The 14,938-nt window shown below is 61.4% G+C and overlaps 1 protein-coding gene across 1 annotated transcript in view; it reads right to left on the reverse strand.

Moving 5' to 3' along the window:
* The window catches only part of PFDN1 (prefoldin subunit 1), a 28,349-nt gene extending 16,837 nt beyond the window's left edge, over positions 1-11,512 (reverse strand). The window contains exons 1-2 of the mRNA XM_068168057.1: positions 11,435-11,512; positions 11,076-11,242 (exon numbers count right to left, since the gene is read on the reverse strand). Of these exons, the coding sequence (XP_068024158.1) occupies positions 11,076-11,242; positions 11,435-11,467 (200 nt within the window). The 5' untranslated portion in view covers positions 11,468-11,512. The remainder of the gene's footprint in view (positions 1-11,075; positions 11,243-11,434) is intronic.
* Between the last annotated feature and the right edge of the window lie 3,426 nt (positions 11,513-14,938).

Raw genomic sequence — 14,938 nt, forward strand, 5'->3', positions numbered from 1 at the left:
GGGCAGTGTTTACACAGCACTCCCTGGGGCCCTGGTCAGTGATGTCTTCAGGCTCCAGGCAGGCCAGCAGTGCTGTCAGCTGCATCCTGTCTGCTTCCCTGTGCCACAGGCACACGCCCAGGCCGGACGCCGTCAGTAGTTCCACAGCCTGTCTGCAGCTCCATCTGCCTGTTTGCTCCACTGCAGGACACACCAGGCACAGTGAGGTTATGGAGATGTTTGTTCAGCACACACCAGCCTTCATCATGACACCCAAGCCATGACAGTGGTGAAAGGTGGGGCAGCAGTGATGCTCAGACCTCAGCTTTTCCATTAGGAAGCCTCCGCTGGGCTCCTGCCTGCTGCACCCAGCTTCAGCCTCTGCCCCCCAGGCCCCCAGGGACAGGCACCTGGCCCAGGCAGGAGCACTCTTTCCTCCTCCTGTTCTGCCCAGGGTGTCTCCTGCACAGCCAGAGCCTGTGTGTGCTGCAGAATGGCAGCCAGAGGGAAGGAGCCACAAGCAGAGTGTGGGGCTCCCCCACCAGCCTGCACAGCAGCTCTTCCCCCTTGAGCCCCTGGCAGCCTGCTGCAGGAACCCAGTGGGACACCAGGGAAGCCTCTGTGCTCCCCCCTGCCTGACCCTGGGGTACATCCCTCTGCCTGGCTTCAAGGAGAGCATTTCACAGCTGCTGTTTAGCCAGAGCAGTGAAAACTGCCAGGCTGAAGGGGCTTTCAGGTCTGCCTCAGCTGATCACAGCCCCAGCTCCTGCTTCCCACTGCAGCTGGGTTAATACCTCAGCACTGAAGATCCTGAAGACTATCAACTGTGGACAGAGCCAGAACTTCATTGTCACACCTCTACTGCACCCCCAAAACACCCCCAGAACACCCCCCACCCTGCTGTGCTGTAACCCAGCACAGCCACTCTCATGGAGCAGCCTGAGCCCAAGCCTTTGGCCCTGGGCTGCTGCAGCAGAGCAGCTGAGCTAAGCCCAGCCATGCCCTTAGCTATTTAAAGATGCTCTTTAATGCTGAACTTGCACTGCTGCTCCAGCTCTGAGCATACTCAGCAGGGGATTACTGCATTTTAAGCACTGTCCAAAGCCAGTGGCAGAGAGGCTTCCAAGGGGCTGATCCCAAGCAAGCCAGCTGGATTGAAGAGGAGCTGGCTGTGCACAGCTGCCTGCACCCAGCGGTCCCCTTCCGCTCTCCCAGGGTCTGCTGAGGCTCCTTTGTGGAGCACCACAGGCACTACTTGCACCCCAGCAAGCTCCACCCCAGGTTAATCACCCTTCCAAACCAGACAAGCAAGGGATAGCAAAACAAGGAGGGAAAAAAGGGGGGGAAAGGAGAGAGAAACAAAGGGGGAAATCCTGAGTCAGAGGTGGTGCTGCTGCCACCCTTTGAGGGCCACCAAAACCATCAGGGGGGTGGAGCACCCCTGCTAGGAGGACAGAGCTGGGGCTGCTCAGCCTGGAGAAGAGAAGGCTCCAGGGAGACCTCAGAGTAACCTCCCAGTACCTGGAGGGGGCTCCAAGAAGGCTGCAGAGGGACTGCTGCCAAAGGCCTGCAGGGACAGGAGCAGGGACAATGGTTTGAAATGAGAGCAGAGCAGACTGAGACTGGGTGTGAGGAAGAAGTTCTGCCCCAGGAGGCTGCTGGAACACTGCCACAGGTTGCCCAGGGAGGTGCTGAGGTCCCATCCCTGGAGGCTGCACAGGGCTGTGGGCAGCCTGCTCTAGTGGAGGATGCCCCTGCTGAGTGCTGGATGAGCTTTGGAGCTCCCTTCCAGCCCAGGGCATTCTGTGACTCATGGCTAAGGGTCTCACACTTTGCAGCCTGAGTCTGGGTTTCCCCTTGGGCAGCTCACACACCTTAGCCAGAGAGCCTTCAGAGACATTTGGAGTTGGAACTGCTGAGCTGCAGCTTCTCCTGGGGTGGGTCCAGGCCTGGTGGCCAACCCCAGCATAGTTAAACCTAACCTTTTCCCCTGGCCCTGCCATCCCAATCCTGCACCCTGTGTTGGGAGGATTCTTTCTGGACACGTTCCAGGAGCAGCAGTGCACAGGCCACACGTCATCCCACTCCTGCAGCCAGAGGCAGACCTGCAGCAGGAGCTGCCTGGGAGGGAGCTGGGCCAGAGCACACCGGCAGCAGGGCTGAGGGGCAGCAGGAGCTGGGCAGGCAGCAGGAGCTCTGCAGGCAGCAGGGGCTCTGCAGGCAGCAGGGGCTGGGGGGAGCAGCAGGGGCCGTGCGGGCAGCAGCAGTGCTGGTGGGCAGCAGGAGCTGGGCAGGCAGCAGGAGCTGGGCAGGCAGCAGGAGCACTGGTGGGCAGCAGGAGCTGGGCAGGCAGCAGGGGCCGGGCAGGCAGCCTGGCAGCGCCGCACCGAGACCAGGCTCAGCAGCCCTGGAAGCAGTCCAGCCCAGCCTTATGTAGGCCACAAGAAGGGTAACTTTTACTCAGCTGAGCACTGGTGAGCCATAAACCTATTTACTTAAGGAGCTCAGGGGACAGAACAAGAAGTGCCACACTGTTTGCTTACTCAAAGCTCCCCAGGGGCCGGCCCCGGCCTGCCCTGCCGAGGGGCTCTGGGGCTGGCTCTGCACTTCAGGCCGTGTTTACATTGAGCTCCCTCTCTCTTTCATCTGTCAAGGGCTACAGCATATTGCATTACCTCGGGCCAAGATAGCAACACAGCCTGCAAGCAGCAGGCTCTGCATTGCCAGACACTTAACTGGGTGGCAGATTTACACCACTGCCCATGCTTGCTGCTTTAAAAAGCCACAGCAGAGCTCTACCTCCCAGGGTGCATTAAACATAGCACCGCTCAGAATAACCCAGCAGGGCTCTGGGCACACCAGCAGCTCTTTTTGAGGCTTCAACTGGCAAAAGGGGGAGTTAAAAAAAGCAGGAGGAGGAGGGGGGTGGTGGTAAAAAAAAGGCAAGCCAAGGCCTCCCCCCTGCCCTGCAGGAATTCCTAGCATGTGAGACTGAAAGCGCTGGGGGAAGCTCTCCCAGCTGGCTGCAGCTGATGGAGGGGAGGTCTCCATGAGCAGCTTCTCCTCACCACAGCCCTGCCTTCATGCACTTCTGCAGCACACAGCAATGGTGACCTGCAGCAGGTGGAGCCAAGGAAGCTCAAAGAGCTCCAGCATCCCACCTGAGGCAGATGCACTTCAAAGAGGTTTGCTGCAGGCCAGGCTGCAGCATGGGAGAGAGCTGAAGGTTTCTGTCTTCTGCTCCAAGATTCACTCTGCAAGCTCCAGGTGGTGGTTGGAATCCCCCAGCCTCCCAGGGAAGAACACTGAGACACCACCCCCCTGGCCCCAGCACCCAGTGAGCATGCAGCAGAAGGATGGCACCCAACAAGTGCCAGGGGCTGCACATTGGACACAGCAACCCCAGGCAGAGCTGCAGGCTGGGGGCAGAGTGGCTGAGAGCAGCCAGGCAGAGAGGGACCTGGGGGTGCTGGTTGACAGCTGCCTGAACATGAGCCTGCAGTGTGCCCAGGCAGCCAGGAGGGCCAAGGGCATCCTGGCCTGCAGCAGGAACAGTGTGGCCAGCAGGAGCAGGGAGCTCATTCTGCCCCTGTACACTGCACTGCTTAGGCCACACCTTGAGTCCTGTGTCCAGCTCTGGGCCCCTCAGGTTAGGAAGGAGGTTGAGCTGCTGGAAGGAGTCCAGAGAAGGGCAACAAAGCTGGGGAGAGGCCTTGAGCACAGCCCTGTGAGGAGAGGCTGAGGGAGCTGGGGTTGCTTAGCCTGGAGAGGAGGAGGCTCAGGGGTGACCTTCTTGCTCTCTCCAACTCCCTGAAGGGAGGTTGCAGCCAGGCAGAGGTTGGTCTCTTCTCCCAGGCAGCCAGCACCAGAACAAGAGGACACAGTCCCAAGCTGTGCCAGGGGAGGTTTAGGCTGGAGGTGAGGAGAAAGTTCTTCCCTGAGAGAGTTGTTGGCCATTGGGATGTGCTGCCCAGGGAGGTGGTGGAGTCCCCATCCCTGGAGGGGTTCAGGAGGGGACTGGATGTGGCACTTGGTGCCATGGTCTGGTCATGAGGGCTGTGGTGCCAGCTTGGACTCAATGATCCTCCAGGTCTCTTCCAGCCTTGGTGATGCTGTGAGGCTGGGAACTGATGGTAAAGCAGGACCACATCAAACCTGGCTGCTTCAGCATGGCATGGGGAAGCTGCACAGCCCTCCTGAGTGTGCCCAGCACAAGTGCCAGGCATTCTCCTCTTGTACATCAAGCTCCTGCCCAGGTTGGGGCTTGAAGAATGCAAGGGGGAAGGTCTGAAATGCTGGGACAGAAGCCTGAAGCTTAACCTTGCAGCAGAGCTCTGAAAGCAATCTGATGAGCTCAGCTCACAAACAGCTCAGGCAGGAGGCCAGCAGAGCAGGAGCTGTCTCAGGCTCCCTAAGAGGCCTTTCCAAGGAGTATGAAGTAACAGAACTGCAATGCACTGGGCAGGATGCCAGCACCAGCCCAGCCCCCTGGGTCCCTGCAGGGCACAGCAGTTCATCTCCCCACAGCATGTGGCACTGACACTGCTTGGGGCCAACAAAAAGCAGCTTGGGCAGAAGCAAAGGGAGGAGCACAGGTGGAGGCAGCAAGGCCTCTGCATGCCCTCCACACACAGAGCTTCAGGGGAGGGAAAGGACCAACACAGAGTCACAGAATCAGGGCTGGAAGGGACCCCAAGGATCAGCCAGTTCCATGGGCAGGGACACCCCACACTAGATCAGGCTGCCCAGAGCTTCATCCAGCCTGGGCTTAAACACCTCCAGGGACAGGGCCCCAACCCCTTCCCTGCACAACCCATTCCAGGGCCTCACCACTCTCATGGGGAAGAACTTCCTCCTCACCTCCAGCCTGAATCTCCCCACCTCCAGCTTCATTCCATTCCCTCTAGTCCTATCACTCCCTGAGATCCTGAGCAGTCCCTCCCCAGCCTTCCTGGAGCCCCCTGCAGATCCTGGAAGGCCACAATGAGGTCACCTCAGAGCCTTCTCTTCTCCAGACTGAACAGCCCCAACTCCTTCAGTCTGTCCTCACAGGAGAGCAGCTCCAGCCCTCTGATCATCCTCCTGGCCCTGCTCTGGACACCTTCCAGCACCTCCAGATCCCTCTTGTCATAGGGGCTCCAGACCTGGAGGCAGTACTCCAGGTGGGGTCTCCCCAGAGCTGAGCAGAGGGGGAGAATCACCTCCCTTGCCCTGCTGGCCACACTTCTGCTGCTGCAGCCCAGGCTCTGCTTGGCTTTGTGGGCTACAAGTGCAGACTGAGAGCTCCTGCTGAGCTTCTCCTCCCCCAGCACCCCCAAGGCTCTCTCCTCAGGGCTGCTTTCCAGCCTGGATTTGTGCCTGGGATTGCCTCCACCCAGCTGCAGGACCCTGCCCTTGGTCTTGTTGAACCTCCTGAGGTTGGCTTGTGCCCAGCTCTGCAGCCTGCCCAGGTCCCTCTGGAGGGATCCCTTCCCTCCAGCCTGCCCAGCTCCCTCTGGAGGGATCCCTTCCCTCCAGCCTGCCCAGCTCCCTCTGGAGGGATCCCTTCCCTCCAGCCTGCCCAGGGCCCTCTGGAGGGATCCCTTCCCTCCAGCCTGCCCAGCTCCCTCTGGCTGGATCCCTTCCCTCCAGCCTGCCCAGCTCCCTCTGGAGGGATCCCTTCCCTCCAGCTGTCTGCTGCCCCGCTCAGCTTGGTGCCATCAGCAAACCTGCTGAGGCTGCACTCAGTGCCACTGCCCATGGCACCCACATGGATGTTGAAGCAGCCTGGTCCCAGGACTGATCCCTGAGGGACTCTGCTTGTCCCTGGCCTCCCCTGGCCCATGGAGCCACTGACAGCCACTCTCTGGGTGGGGAGTGACACACAGAGCCTCACATCAGTCAGCAGGGCAGGGAAAGTCTCTCAGAAAGGAAGGAGGCCCAAGAGAGGATTCAGAGAAGCCACACAACTACTTCCCAAGCAGGGCAGAGGCAAAGCACTGAACCCATCAAGCTTCCTCCCAGCATGCAGGACATGACCACACTTCCTCCAGCCCACAAATTCCACGAAGCCCTGCAGTATCTCATCCCACAGCAGGCTGCACACCAGCCCCCTGCACACACTGCACAGCACCACAGCTGCAGAGAAGAGCACAAGCACTCTGCCAGAGGCCAGACTCTGAGCAGCAGCTGAAGGGAATTAAAGACTGAGAGCAACCAACACACACAACCAACACCCAACTGTGGAGCCCCAGAGTCACCTCAGAGAGCTGAGCCATCCAAGCCAGTGGGCAGAACAGCACTGGCAGCCAGAGCACACTGACAGCCACCAGAGCTCTGCCACTGGCATGCCAGCCTCTGGGGGCTCAACTCCTCAGCAGTGCAAGGCAGTGAAGCCAACAGCACCTGCAGCTCCACTTCACTGGACATGGCTTCTGTGTCCAGAGGAGCCAGAACAGCCACCTCCCTTGACAGCCAGTGGAGGACAGGATGCCAGGCAGCCCTTAGACTTCAGCTCCTGCTCAAGGGCTGCTCTAGCCTGCCTTGCTAGAAGCCCAGGGGTTGGAGTGAGCTCCAGGAAGAGCCTCCAGCCCCTGGTGCACATTGACTATTCTGTGTGCTACTCCCTGATGTAGGGAATCATTCCTGCCCAGGGGCAAGGCAGCCCTCCAGGCAGAGCCCCCAGAAAGGCTCCATGGCAGGACAACAAACAGATCAATAGCTGAGTGAAGGAGCAGGATCCAGAAGGGCACTCTCTGAGCCTGCACTTGCACAGCACTCAGCACAAAGCCCACTGGAAGCTCAGCTTCTAAACACCAGCACAGTGCAAACAGCTCTGTGGTGGCACTGCTGCCATCCCTGGGCAGCCAGAGCTGCCTGCCACACCGAGCTCACCTCTCTGGCCACAGGGAGGGGAGCAAGAGAGGACTCCCCAGGAGCCTGCCACTCCTAGGGGCTCCAGAAAGGGACAGAAGGGAGCTGAGCATCCTACCCTTTCCTCCTGAGTGGGAGGCAGGAGCAGGAAGAAGGGTGATGCACCCAAAGCCCACCTGGCACCCCCAGCTGACTCCCAGGCAGGACCAGGACCAACACACTCCTGGTTTTAAGGTACCTTGGAGGGACAGGGCCCCGACCCCCTCCCTGCACAACCCATTCCAGGGCTTCACCACTCTCATGGGGAAGAACTTCCTCCCCACCTCCAGCTTCATTCCATTCCCCCTAGCCCTATCACTGCCTGAGATCCTGAGCAGTCCCTCCCCAGCCTTCCTGGAGCCCCCTGCAGATCCTGGAAGGCCACAATGAGGTCACCTCAGAGCCTTCTTCTCCAGCCCCAACTCCTTCAGTCTGTCCTCACAGGAGAGCAGCTCCAGCCCTCTGCTCATCCTCCTGGCCCTGGAGGTGTTTAAGCCCAGGCTGGATGAGGCTCTGGCCAGGCTGACCCGGTGTGGGGTGTCCCTGCCCATGGAACTGATGATCCTTGGGGTCCCTTCCAACCCTGACTGCTTCTACACTGTGAATTCTCCACACAGCAGAAACCATTCTCTGCTCCTGGGTTTCAGCAGAGGATGATCTTCCCTCCACCTTTCTGACCATACCCAGCAGAAGAAAGCCTTAGGAGTCCCTTTGTGCCTGCTCCAACCAGGAGCACCTGCAGCCTGCCTGCCTCAAACCCCCTGCCAGGGGCCAGCATCCATCCCCTTGCAGCTGGCACCCCCCACAAACCCAGCTTTGCCTTCACCTACATGGAAGTTTGTTTACCACAAGGCAAGGAGGGGACTCTGTCACACTCCCCCCAGCCTGGGTACAACCTCAGCTGACAGCAAAGGGCAAACCACACTGTCCCTGGCCTCCCAGTGCCACCACCTCACTGAACACAGAGTGGCCTCCTGGGTCCCAGCTTGTGCCCACTGCCCCCTGTCCTACCCTTGGGCACCACTCTGAAGAGCCCAGCCCCAGCCTCTTGACCTCCACCCTTTAGCTATTGATTAGCACTGGTAAAATCCCCTCTCAGGCTGCTAAGCAGCCCCAGGGCTCTCAGCCTCTCCTCCCCCCAGCACCCTCACAGCCTCCATTGGATCCTCTCCAGGAGATCCCTCCCTGGCCTTCATCAAATGGGGAGCCCAGACTTGGGCACGACACCCCAAGTGAGAGACCCTCCCTCATCCTGCTGGCCTCCTGGATGCCCCCCAGAATGCCCTTGGCCCTCCTGGCCACAAGGGCACACTGCTGGCCACAGGCTGGTCCCCCAGCACTCCCAGGTCCTTCTCCCCAGAGCTGCTCCCCCCTCACCTGTACTGCTGCAGGAGGCTGCTCCTCTCCAGGGGCAGGACTCTTCACCTTGCCCTTGAACTTGGTGAGGTTCACCTCTGCCCAACTCTCCATCCTGCCCAGGTCACCCCTGGCAGGGTGTCAGCCAGCCCCCCCAGGGTGGTGCCATCAGCAAGCTGGCTGAGGCTGCACTCTGTGCCTTCACCCAGGGGGTTGATGGAAGAGGCTGAACAAGGCCCTGGGGTTCCCCAGCCCTGAGCCCTGGGGAGCACCACTAGCAGCAAGCCTCCAAGCAGCCCCTGCACCCCTGATCACAGCCCTGTGTGCTCTGGCCTTCAGCCAGCTCCCAACCCACCTCAGTGTCCACTGCAGCCCACACCTGCTGGGCTTGCCCATGTCCAAAGCCTGGCTGATGTCCAGCTGGACACCATCCACTGCCCTCCCCACACCCACCCATCACAGAAGGCCATCAGAGTCATCAAGCACAACCTCCCCTCTCTGAGTCCATGCTGACTGCTCCTGACTCTTCCACTGCTTGGAGCTCCAGACAGGGCTGTTCCTTCACCTGCCTAGGGATGGAGGGGAGGCTGAGTGCCCTGCACTCTCCAGGCTGCTCCTCCCTGCCCTTTTTTAAGGCTGTAATAGAATAATAGAATAAACCAGGTTGGAAGAGACCTTCAAGATCATCCTGTCCAACCTACCATCCAACACCACCCAACCAACTAACCCATGGCACCCAGCACCCCAGCAAGTCTCCTCCTGAATACCTCCAGGGATGGGGACTCCACCACCTCCCCAGGCAGCCCATTCCCATGGCCAATCTCTCTCTCTGTGGAGAACTTCTTCCTCACCTCCAGCCTAAACCTCCCCTGGCACAGCCTGAGACTGTGTCCTCTTGTTCTGGTGCTGGCTGCCTGGGAGAAGAGACCAACCTCTGCCTGGCTACAACCTCCCTTCAGGGAGTTGGAGAGAGCAATAAGGTCACCCCTGAGCCTCCTCCTCTCCAGGCTAAGCAACCCCAGCTCCCTCAGCCTCTCCTCACAGGGCTGTGTTCCAAACCCCTCCCCAGCTTTGTTGCCCTTCTCTGGACTCCTTCCAGCAGCTCAACCTCCTTCCTAACCTGAGTGGCCCAGCACTGGACACAGGACTCCAGGTGTGGCCTGAGCAGTGCAGTGTCCAGGGGCAGAATGAGCTCCCTGCTCCTGCTGGCCACACTGTTCCTGATGCAGGCCAGGATGCCCTTGGCCCTCCTGGCTGCCTGGGCACACTGCAGGCTCATGTTCAGCCTACCATCAACCAGCACCCCCAGGTCCCTCTCTGCCTGGCTGCTCGCAGCCACTCTGCCCCCAGCCTGCAGCACTGCCTGGGGTTGCTGTGTCCAATGTGCAGCCCCTGGCACTGGGATGTGTTCAGTCTCCTGCCCTTGGCCTCTGCCCATCTGCCCAGCCTGGCCAGGTCCCTCTGCAGAGCCTCTCTGCCCTCCAGCAGCTCTACTCCTGCCCCCAGCTGGGTGTCAGATTCACTGCTGATGGACTCAATGCCCTCCTCCAGATCATCAATGAAGATGTTAAAGAGCACAGGGCCCAGCACTGCTCCCTGGGGCACACCACTGGTGCCTGGCTGCCAGCTGGCTGTGGCACCATTCAGCACCACTCTCTGGGCTCAGCCTCCAGCCAGTTCCTCACCCAGCTCAGAGTGCTGCTGTCCAAGCCAGGGGCTGGCAGCTTGGCCAGGGGTTTGCTGGGGGGGGATGGTGTCAAAGGCCTTGCTGAAGTCCAGGCAGAGCTCATCCCCAGCCTGCCCCACAGCCACCAGGCAGTCACCTGGGCATAGAAGGAGATCAGGTTGGTCAGGCAGGACCTGCTCCTCCTAAATCCATGCTGGCTGAGCCTGATCCCTCAGCCATCCTCTTGGCTGTTCAATGCCCTGGATCCTGATGGGTCAGGGCACTCTGCCTGGCTCACCACCAGGCCCTGTGGTCATCCACCTCCCCACAGAAGAGGGAAGAGGTTGCTGCAATCAGCCCTCTGACAGCAGCCAGAGCAGAGTCAGTGTGTCACCCACCCCCAGAGTGAGCTGAGCTGTCGTCACTCTTACCCAACTGATGGCTGTTACCCAACAGACAGACACCAGCCAGGCCCCACAGCCCTCTCCCATCAGGAGCCAGGAGGATGCCTCTCATGCAAGCTTCTGTTTCAGAGTGGGCAGCACTCTGTGTGGCTACCCCCAGAGGCTGCTGAGGCCAGGCAGAGGCACACTGTGGAGTCAAGCAAAGTGACACTTGGAGGTTCAGGGCTTCCTCCTGACAGCCCTCCCAGCTTTGTGCTTGTGAGGGCACTGGCACCACCCAGGAGAGCTCCATGCTCGCTTCCAGAGTGTGAAGGGCTGTGGGCAACAGCAGCCAGCTGCACCCTGTGGCAGGACACTGCAGAGGGCATCTCTGCAGGGGAGGGGGGGTGCAGGGAGGCTGATGGGAGCTGCCCTGCAAGGACTGAAGCTGGCTGGGTCTGTGAGAGCCTTCTCAGAAAGGAGGCTGCTTGGCACCAGGACACAGGCTCCTCAGAAGTGCCAGGGAAGACCAGCACTGCCAGGAGCAGAGCCAGCAAGCACAGCCATGCAAACCCAACAGCACCACAGCAAGCCTCCCCCAGGACAGCCAGGGGCTGACCCCAGAGAGGAGCCCCATGGAGCCTCAGCACTGCCTTCCCGAGCAGGACAAGGAGCAGAATCCACCAGGCCAACCCGCCGAGACACAGCTGGCCCCTTCCCTGGGACGGCCACAGCCTGCCGCGCACGGCGCAGGGGGGCCGGGGGCGCCCCGGGGGGCACGGCCCCGGGCAGGTACTCACATCCTTCCCATGCCCTCGTACATGCGGGTCTCGTCCACCAGCATCATCACCTCCGTGTCCGTCAGGTGAGCGTGCTTCTTCGTCTTGGTCAGCTGCTCGATCTGGATGTCGGCCAGCTTCACCTTCTGCTGCGTGTCGATCACCTTGGCCTGCAGCTCGGTGAAGGCCTGGGGGGGGGAGAGCGGCCGCGGTGAGGGGCGGCAGAGAGCGGCGGCCCCGGCGAGCCGCGGCTCACCGACCCCGCGCCGCCGCGACCGAGCCGAGCCCGCCGGCAGGGGAAGAGGGACGGGGCAGGAGCCGGCAGGATGCGGCCGGGAGGCGCTGCGGGCAGGCCGCCCGCCCCGGAGGGGCTCTCCCACCTTCTTCAGCTCCAGGTCCACGGGCGCCGCCATCTTGGGTCCCAACGGCGCCTGCGGCGGGGGCGGAGCCTGTGGAGGGGGCGGTGCCCGCGGTAGCAGCGCGGAGCCTGCGGCGGGGGCGGAGCCTGCGGCGGGGGCGGCCGCGGGGCGCAGCCCGGGGGGCGGAGCCTACGGAGGGGGCGGCCGCGGGGCGCAGCCGGGGGGCGGAGCCTGGCCGGCAGCTGGACGCCTGCCTGGGGCTGTCGCGGGGCGCAGCCGGGGGGCGGAGCCTGGCCGGCAGCTCTGGACGGCCGCCTGGGGCTGCCCTTGGGGCCGGTCTCGCCTGAGCGCCCGTGCGAGGCGGGAGCAGCGCTGCCAGGGGAACGTGCGAGGAGAGGAGCCGGGGGAAGCCCTGCGGGCCTGGTGCAGTTTAATCCCCGGAGCAGCCCGGGGCTGCCCAGCCGTGGGGAACGGTGCTAGCCCGGCCCTGGTGCTTGCCTCTCCCGGTGGGGTCTGCGTTGCCAGCTCCTTGCCAGCACCAGTGCGGGTCCTTGGCTGGCCCCGGGAGAGGCTTCCAGTGTCCGCAGAGGAGGAGCGGCAAGGACAGACCACAGGGCAGCAGGAGGTGCCCTGGGAATAGCACCCTGGGCAAAGCGCGGCCCCGGCCCCGGCCCCACGGGGCAGCAGGAGGTGCCCTGGGAATAGCACCGTGGGCAGAGCGCGGCCCCGGCCCCGCGGAGGTGCAGGGAGAGGGCTGCGGTGGCACACGGGGCAGGCTGGCACAGGGGCGTGCTCGGCAGGCAGGTGCCGGGCCGGGCAGCGTGAGGCTCCCAGCACCCTCCCTCTGCCTACCGAGGGATTTGCCTGCGGTCCCTCCAGTCCCGGAGCCTCCCCCGGGGCTTGCGCGGGCGGGCTCGGGTGAGCGGCGAGGTCAGGCACCAGCGGCTGAAGCGCCCAGGGTGCTGCTCTGCAGCCAGGGGCACGCAGGGGGAACCTGCTGCTGCAGCAGCCCTCTTAGCAGTGTGAAGGAGCCAGCCTGCAATGACTCTCAGGTCTCCTTGCCACCTGCTCCCACAGCCCAGCTGCCCTTTTCAGTGCCCTCCACAGCTCTTTGGACCTACCACAGCTGCTGCCCATCCTCAGGCATTGCTACTCACCCACTGCAGAGCTGGGGAAGAGTTTCCACTGCCTGTGCTTGCAAGGGCAGCCTTCTACCTTGCCTCCAACTCTACAGGTGCCTGGGGGGGAACTTGTGTCTCCCTTTCTGAAGTAGGAATAAACCCAGGGAAGATGCTTCCCTGCAGCAAAGGCCCTCCCAGACTCAGGGCTTAGCAGCTGGTTGAGGAGGTGGGCAAAGCTGACCACCCTAGTCAGGAAGAGAATCAGCCAAGTAACTCATCTCTGGAGAAGAAGAGACAAAAGAAGCCACACAACTCTCCTCCATGATCTCTGTCTGCAGGGGAACCCAGGGGGAGCTCTGGGGAATGCCCTGGGTGATGATGTGTAGTGGCTGGGCACAGGTCTGGTCACCAGTTGACAACCCAGGCAATAGGATCTGGAAGGAGGTGCCAGAGGTCACAGCATGAAGCCCGTGTCAGAGGCAGCAAGGGGGCTGGACACTGGCAGCCAGGAAATGCTGCAGCTGTGGCATGTTTGTGCTCCTGGGTCCATGCCCAGAGTGGGATGAAAGGCTAGGCTGCTGGGCTGGGGCTGCTGGAGGCCACCACCTGCCTGCACCAGGATCCCTGCCAGTGCTCAGCCTGGCTGGCTGCCCACTCCTGCCAGGGGAGATGGCAGAGTGGTGAAGACTCCTTTCCTGAAGCCCCATTCCCGCAGGCACAGCTAGATGAGCAGCCTGGCCTCCCCCACTGGGCATGGGCAGGGCCTGTGAGCTCCTGCCAGGCTCTGGGGCACCTCCTGTTCCCCAGCCACAAGAAGGGCTGGAGCAAGGAGCTGCCCTGGGGGGCTTCATCCCTGCCTTAGCAGGGAAGAGACCATCTCTGGGACTGCCAGCCTCTCCCAGCCCAGGGGGGCAGAGGGAGCCAGCCCAGCCTCAGGCACCCTGCATTTCCAAGATATGCTTCCCTTCACATGTCCCTGCAGGCAAGGGAAGAGGGCAGCTGGGGCCCCTGGCACGCAGAGCTGCCCACAATGAGATGCAGAGAAGCAGCAGAGCCAGTGAAGGGAAGTGCTCCAGGAAGGGGAGCGGCAGAGACACAGCAGGGCAGGGACACAGCCAGGTGAAGACCTGGAGCAGAAGGGCCTCCTGCACAGCAGCTGGAGCCTTTATTTGCTTAATACTCATTGACAAAAGCCCAAGTGTGGAGTCCCTGATTGGAGTGGCACTCCCACAGCACTAAGGTCCAGGTCTGCACAGACCAGGGCCAGTGATCTGCTTGCCTGTCTCTGGGATGCAACTGCTGGGCAGTTGTCACCAGCCCACTTCCCCTCTGCTGTACTTCAGTCCTTCTATCTTGGGGAGCACTGGAAAGCTGGGATACTGCTGCCTTCCCCCTTTCTATGCCCCAGGTCTTGTGGCTACCACAAAACCTAGCAGCTGTGTAAGAGGGATGAACCCAGGCACTCACTTCCTAAGCAGCTACTCCCACAGTCAGCATAAAGCTCATTTCATACTTTACCAGGGGCTAAGGTTGGGCTAAGTAAGGCCCCAAAGCTCTGCAGTCTACTCATTGCCTGGCTTTAGCACATGTTGGAGGAGGAGGAGTGGAAAGCAGTAGCTTAGTACTCCCCTTTGAGCACTGGAGGTGGACATCTGCTGAAGGAAAAGGGGTTGGAGAAAAGCAGGTTCCTTGCAGGAGGAAACCCTTTGTCTCTGCTTCAAGGCTCCCTCCTAGAGCCAGAGTCTCACCCTGATCTCAGCTCACCCTGGAGAAGATCAGGGAAGAGGAAAGATGATGGTTTGAGCCCTGGTTTGTACTGCAAAGTCTTGACCAGCCATCTGGAATGATGTTGCTGGGATGACCCTAGCCCCAGAGGCCAGCCACCACTCCAGCAACTGCTGAGGTGCCCTGCAGGGGAGGCCTGAGTACACCTCTGGCTGTGTTAGCCAGGTGTTGAATTAAAGCCAGGAATCAGCCCTGTGTCAATCACTCAGCAGCCAGAGTGGCTTCACTCATACCAGAGGCAGCTTTGCCTGAGGAGAGAACACCCAAACATCACATCCCTCCCAGGAGCAAAGATGCCAGTCTCCAAAGTGGGGCTCCAGCAGGACAGACTCTGCCCCTAGCCCCTTCCACCAGCCTACTCTGCTGCCCCCCAGGGCTGGCAGAAGCCTCCCCTGCAGTTTGCCACCGTTTGCAGTACCACCAGCAGCAGCACATCGCTGCGTGCAGCCTCCCGAGCTCTGAGTCCCCTTCCCGAAGCTCTGAGTCCCCTTCCAGAACTCTGAGACCGCTCCCCGAGCTCTGACTCCCTCCCCGAGCTCTGAGTCCCCTTCCCCGGAGCTCTGAGTCCCTCCCAAAGCTCTCAGTCCCACCTCTGCCACCCGATTAAGGAGCCAGGAGC

This window comes from Melanerpes formicivorus, unplaced genomic scaffold (genome assembly GCF_026170545.1).
Source record: "Melanerpes formicivorus ecotype bairdi unplaced genomic scaffold, bMelFor1.0.p_v2 SCAF_130, whole genome shotgun sequence".
Classification (NCBI taxonomy): domain Eukaryota; kingdom Metazoa; phylum Chordata; class Aves; order Piciformes; family Picidae; genus Melanerpes; species Melanerpes formicivorus.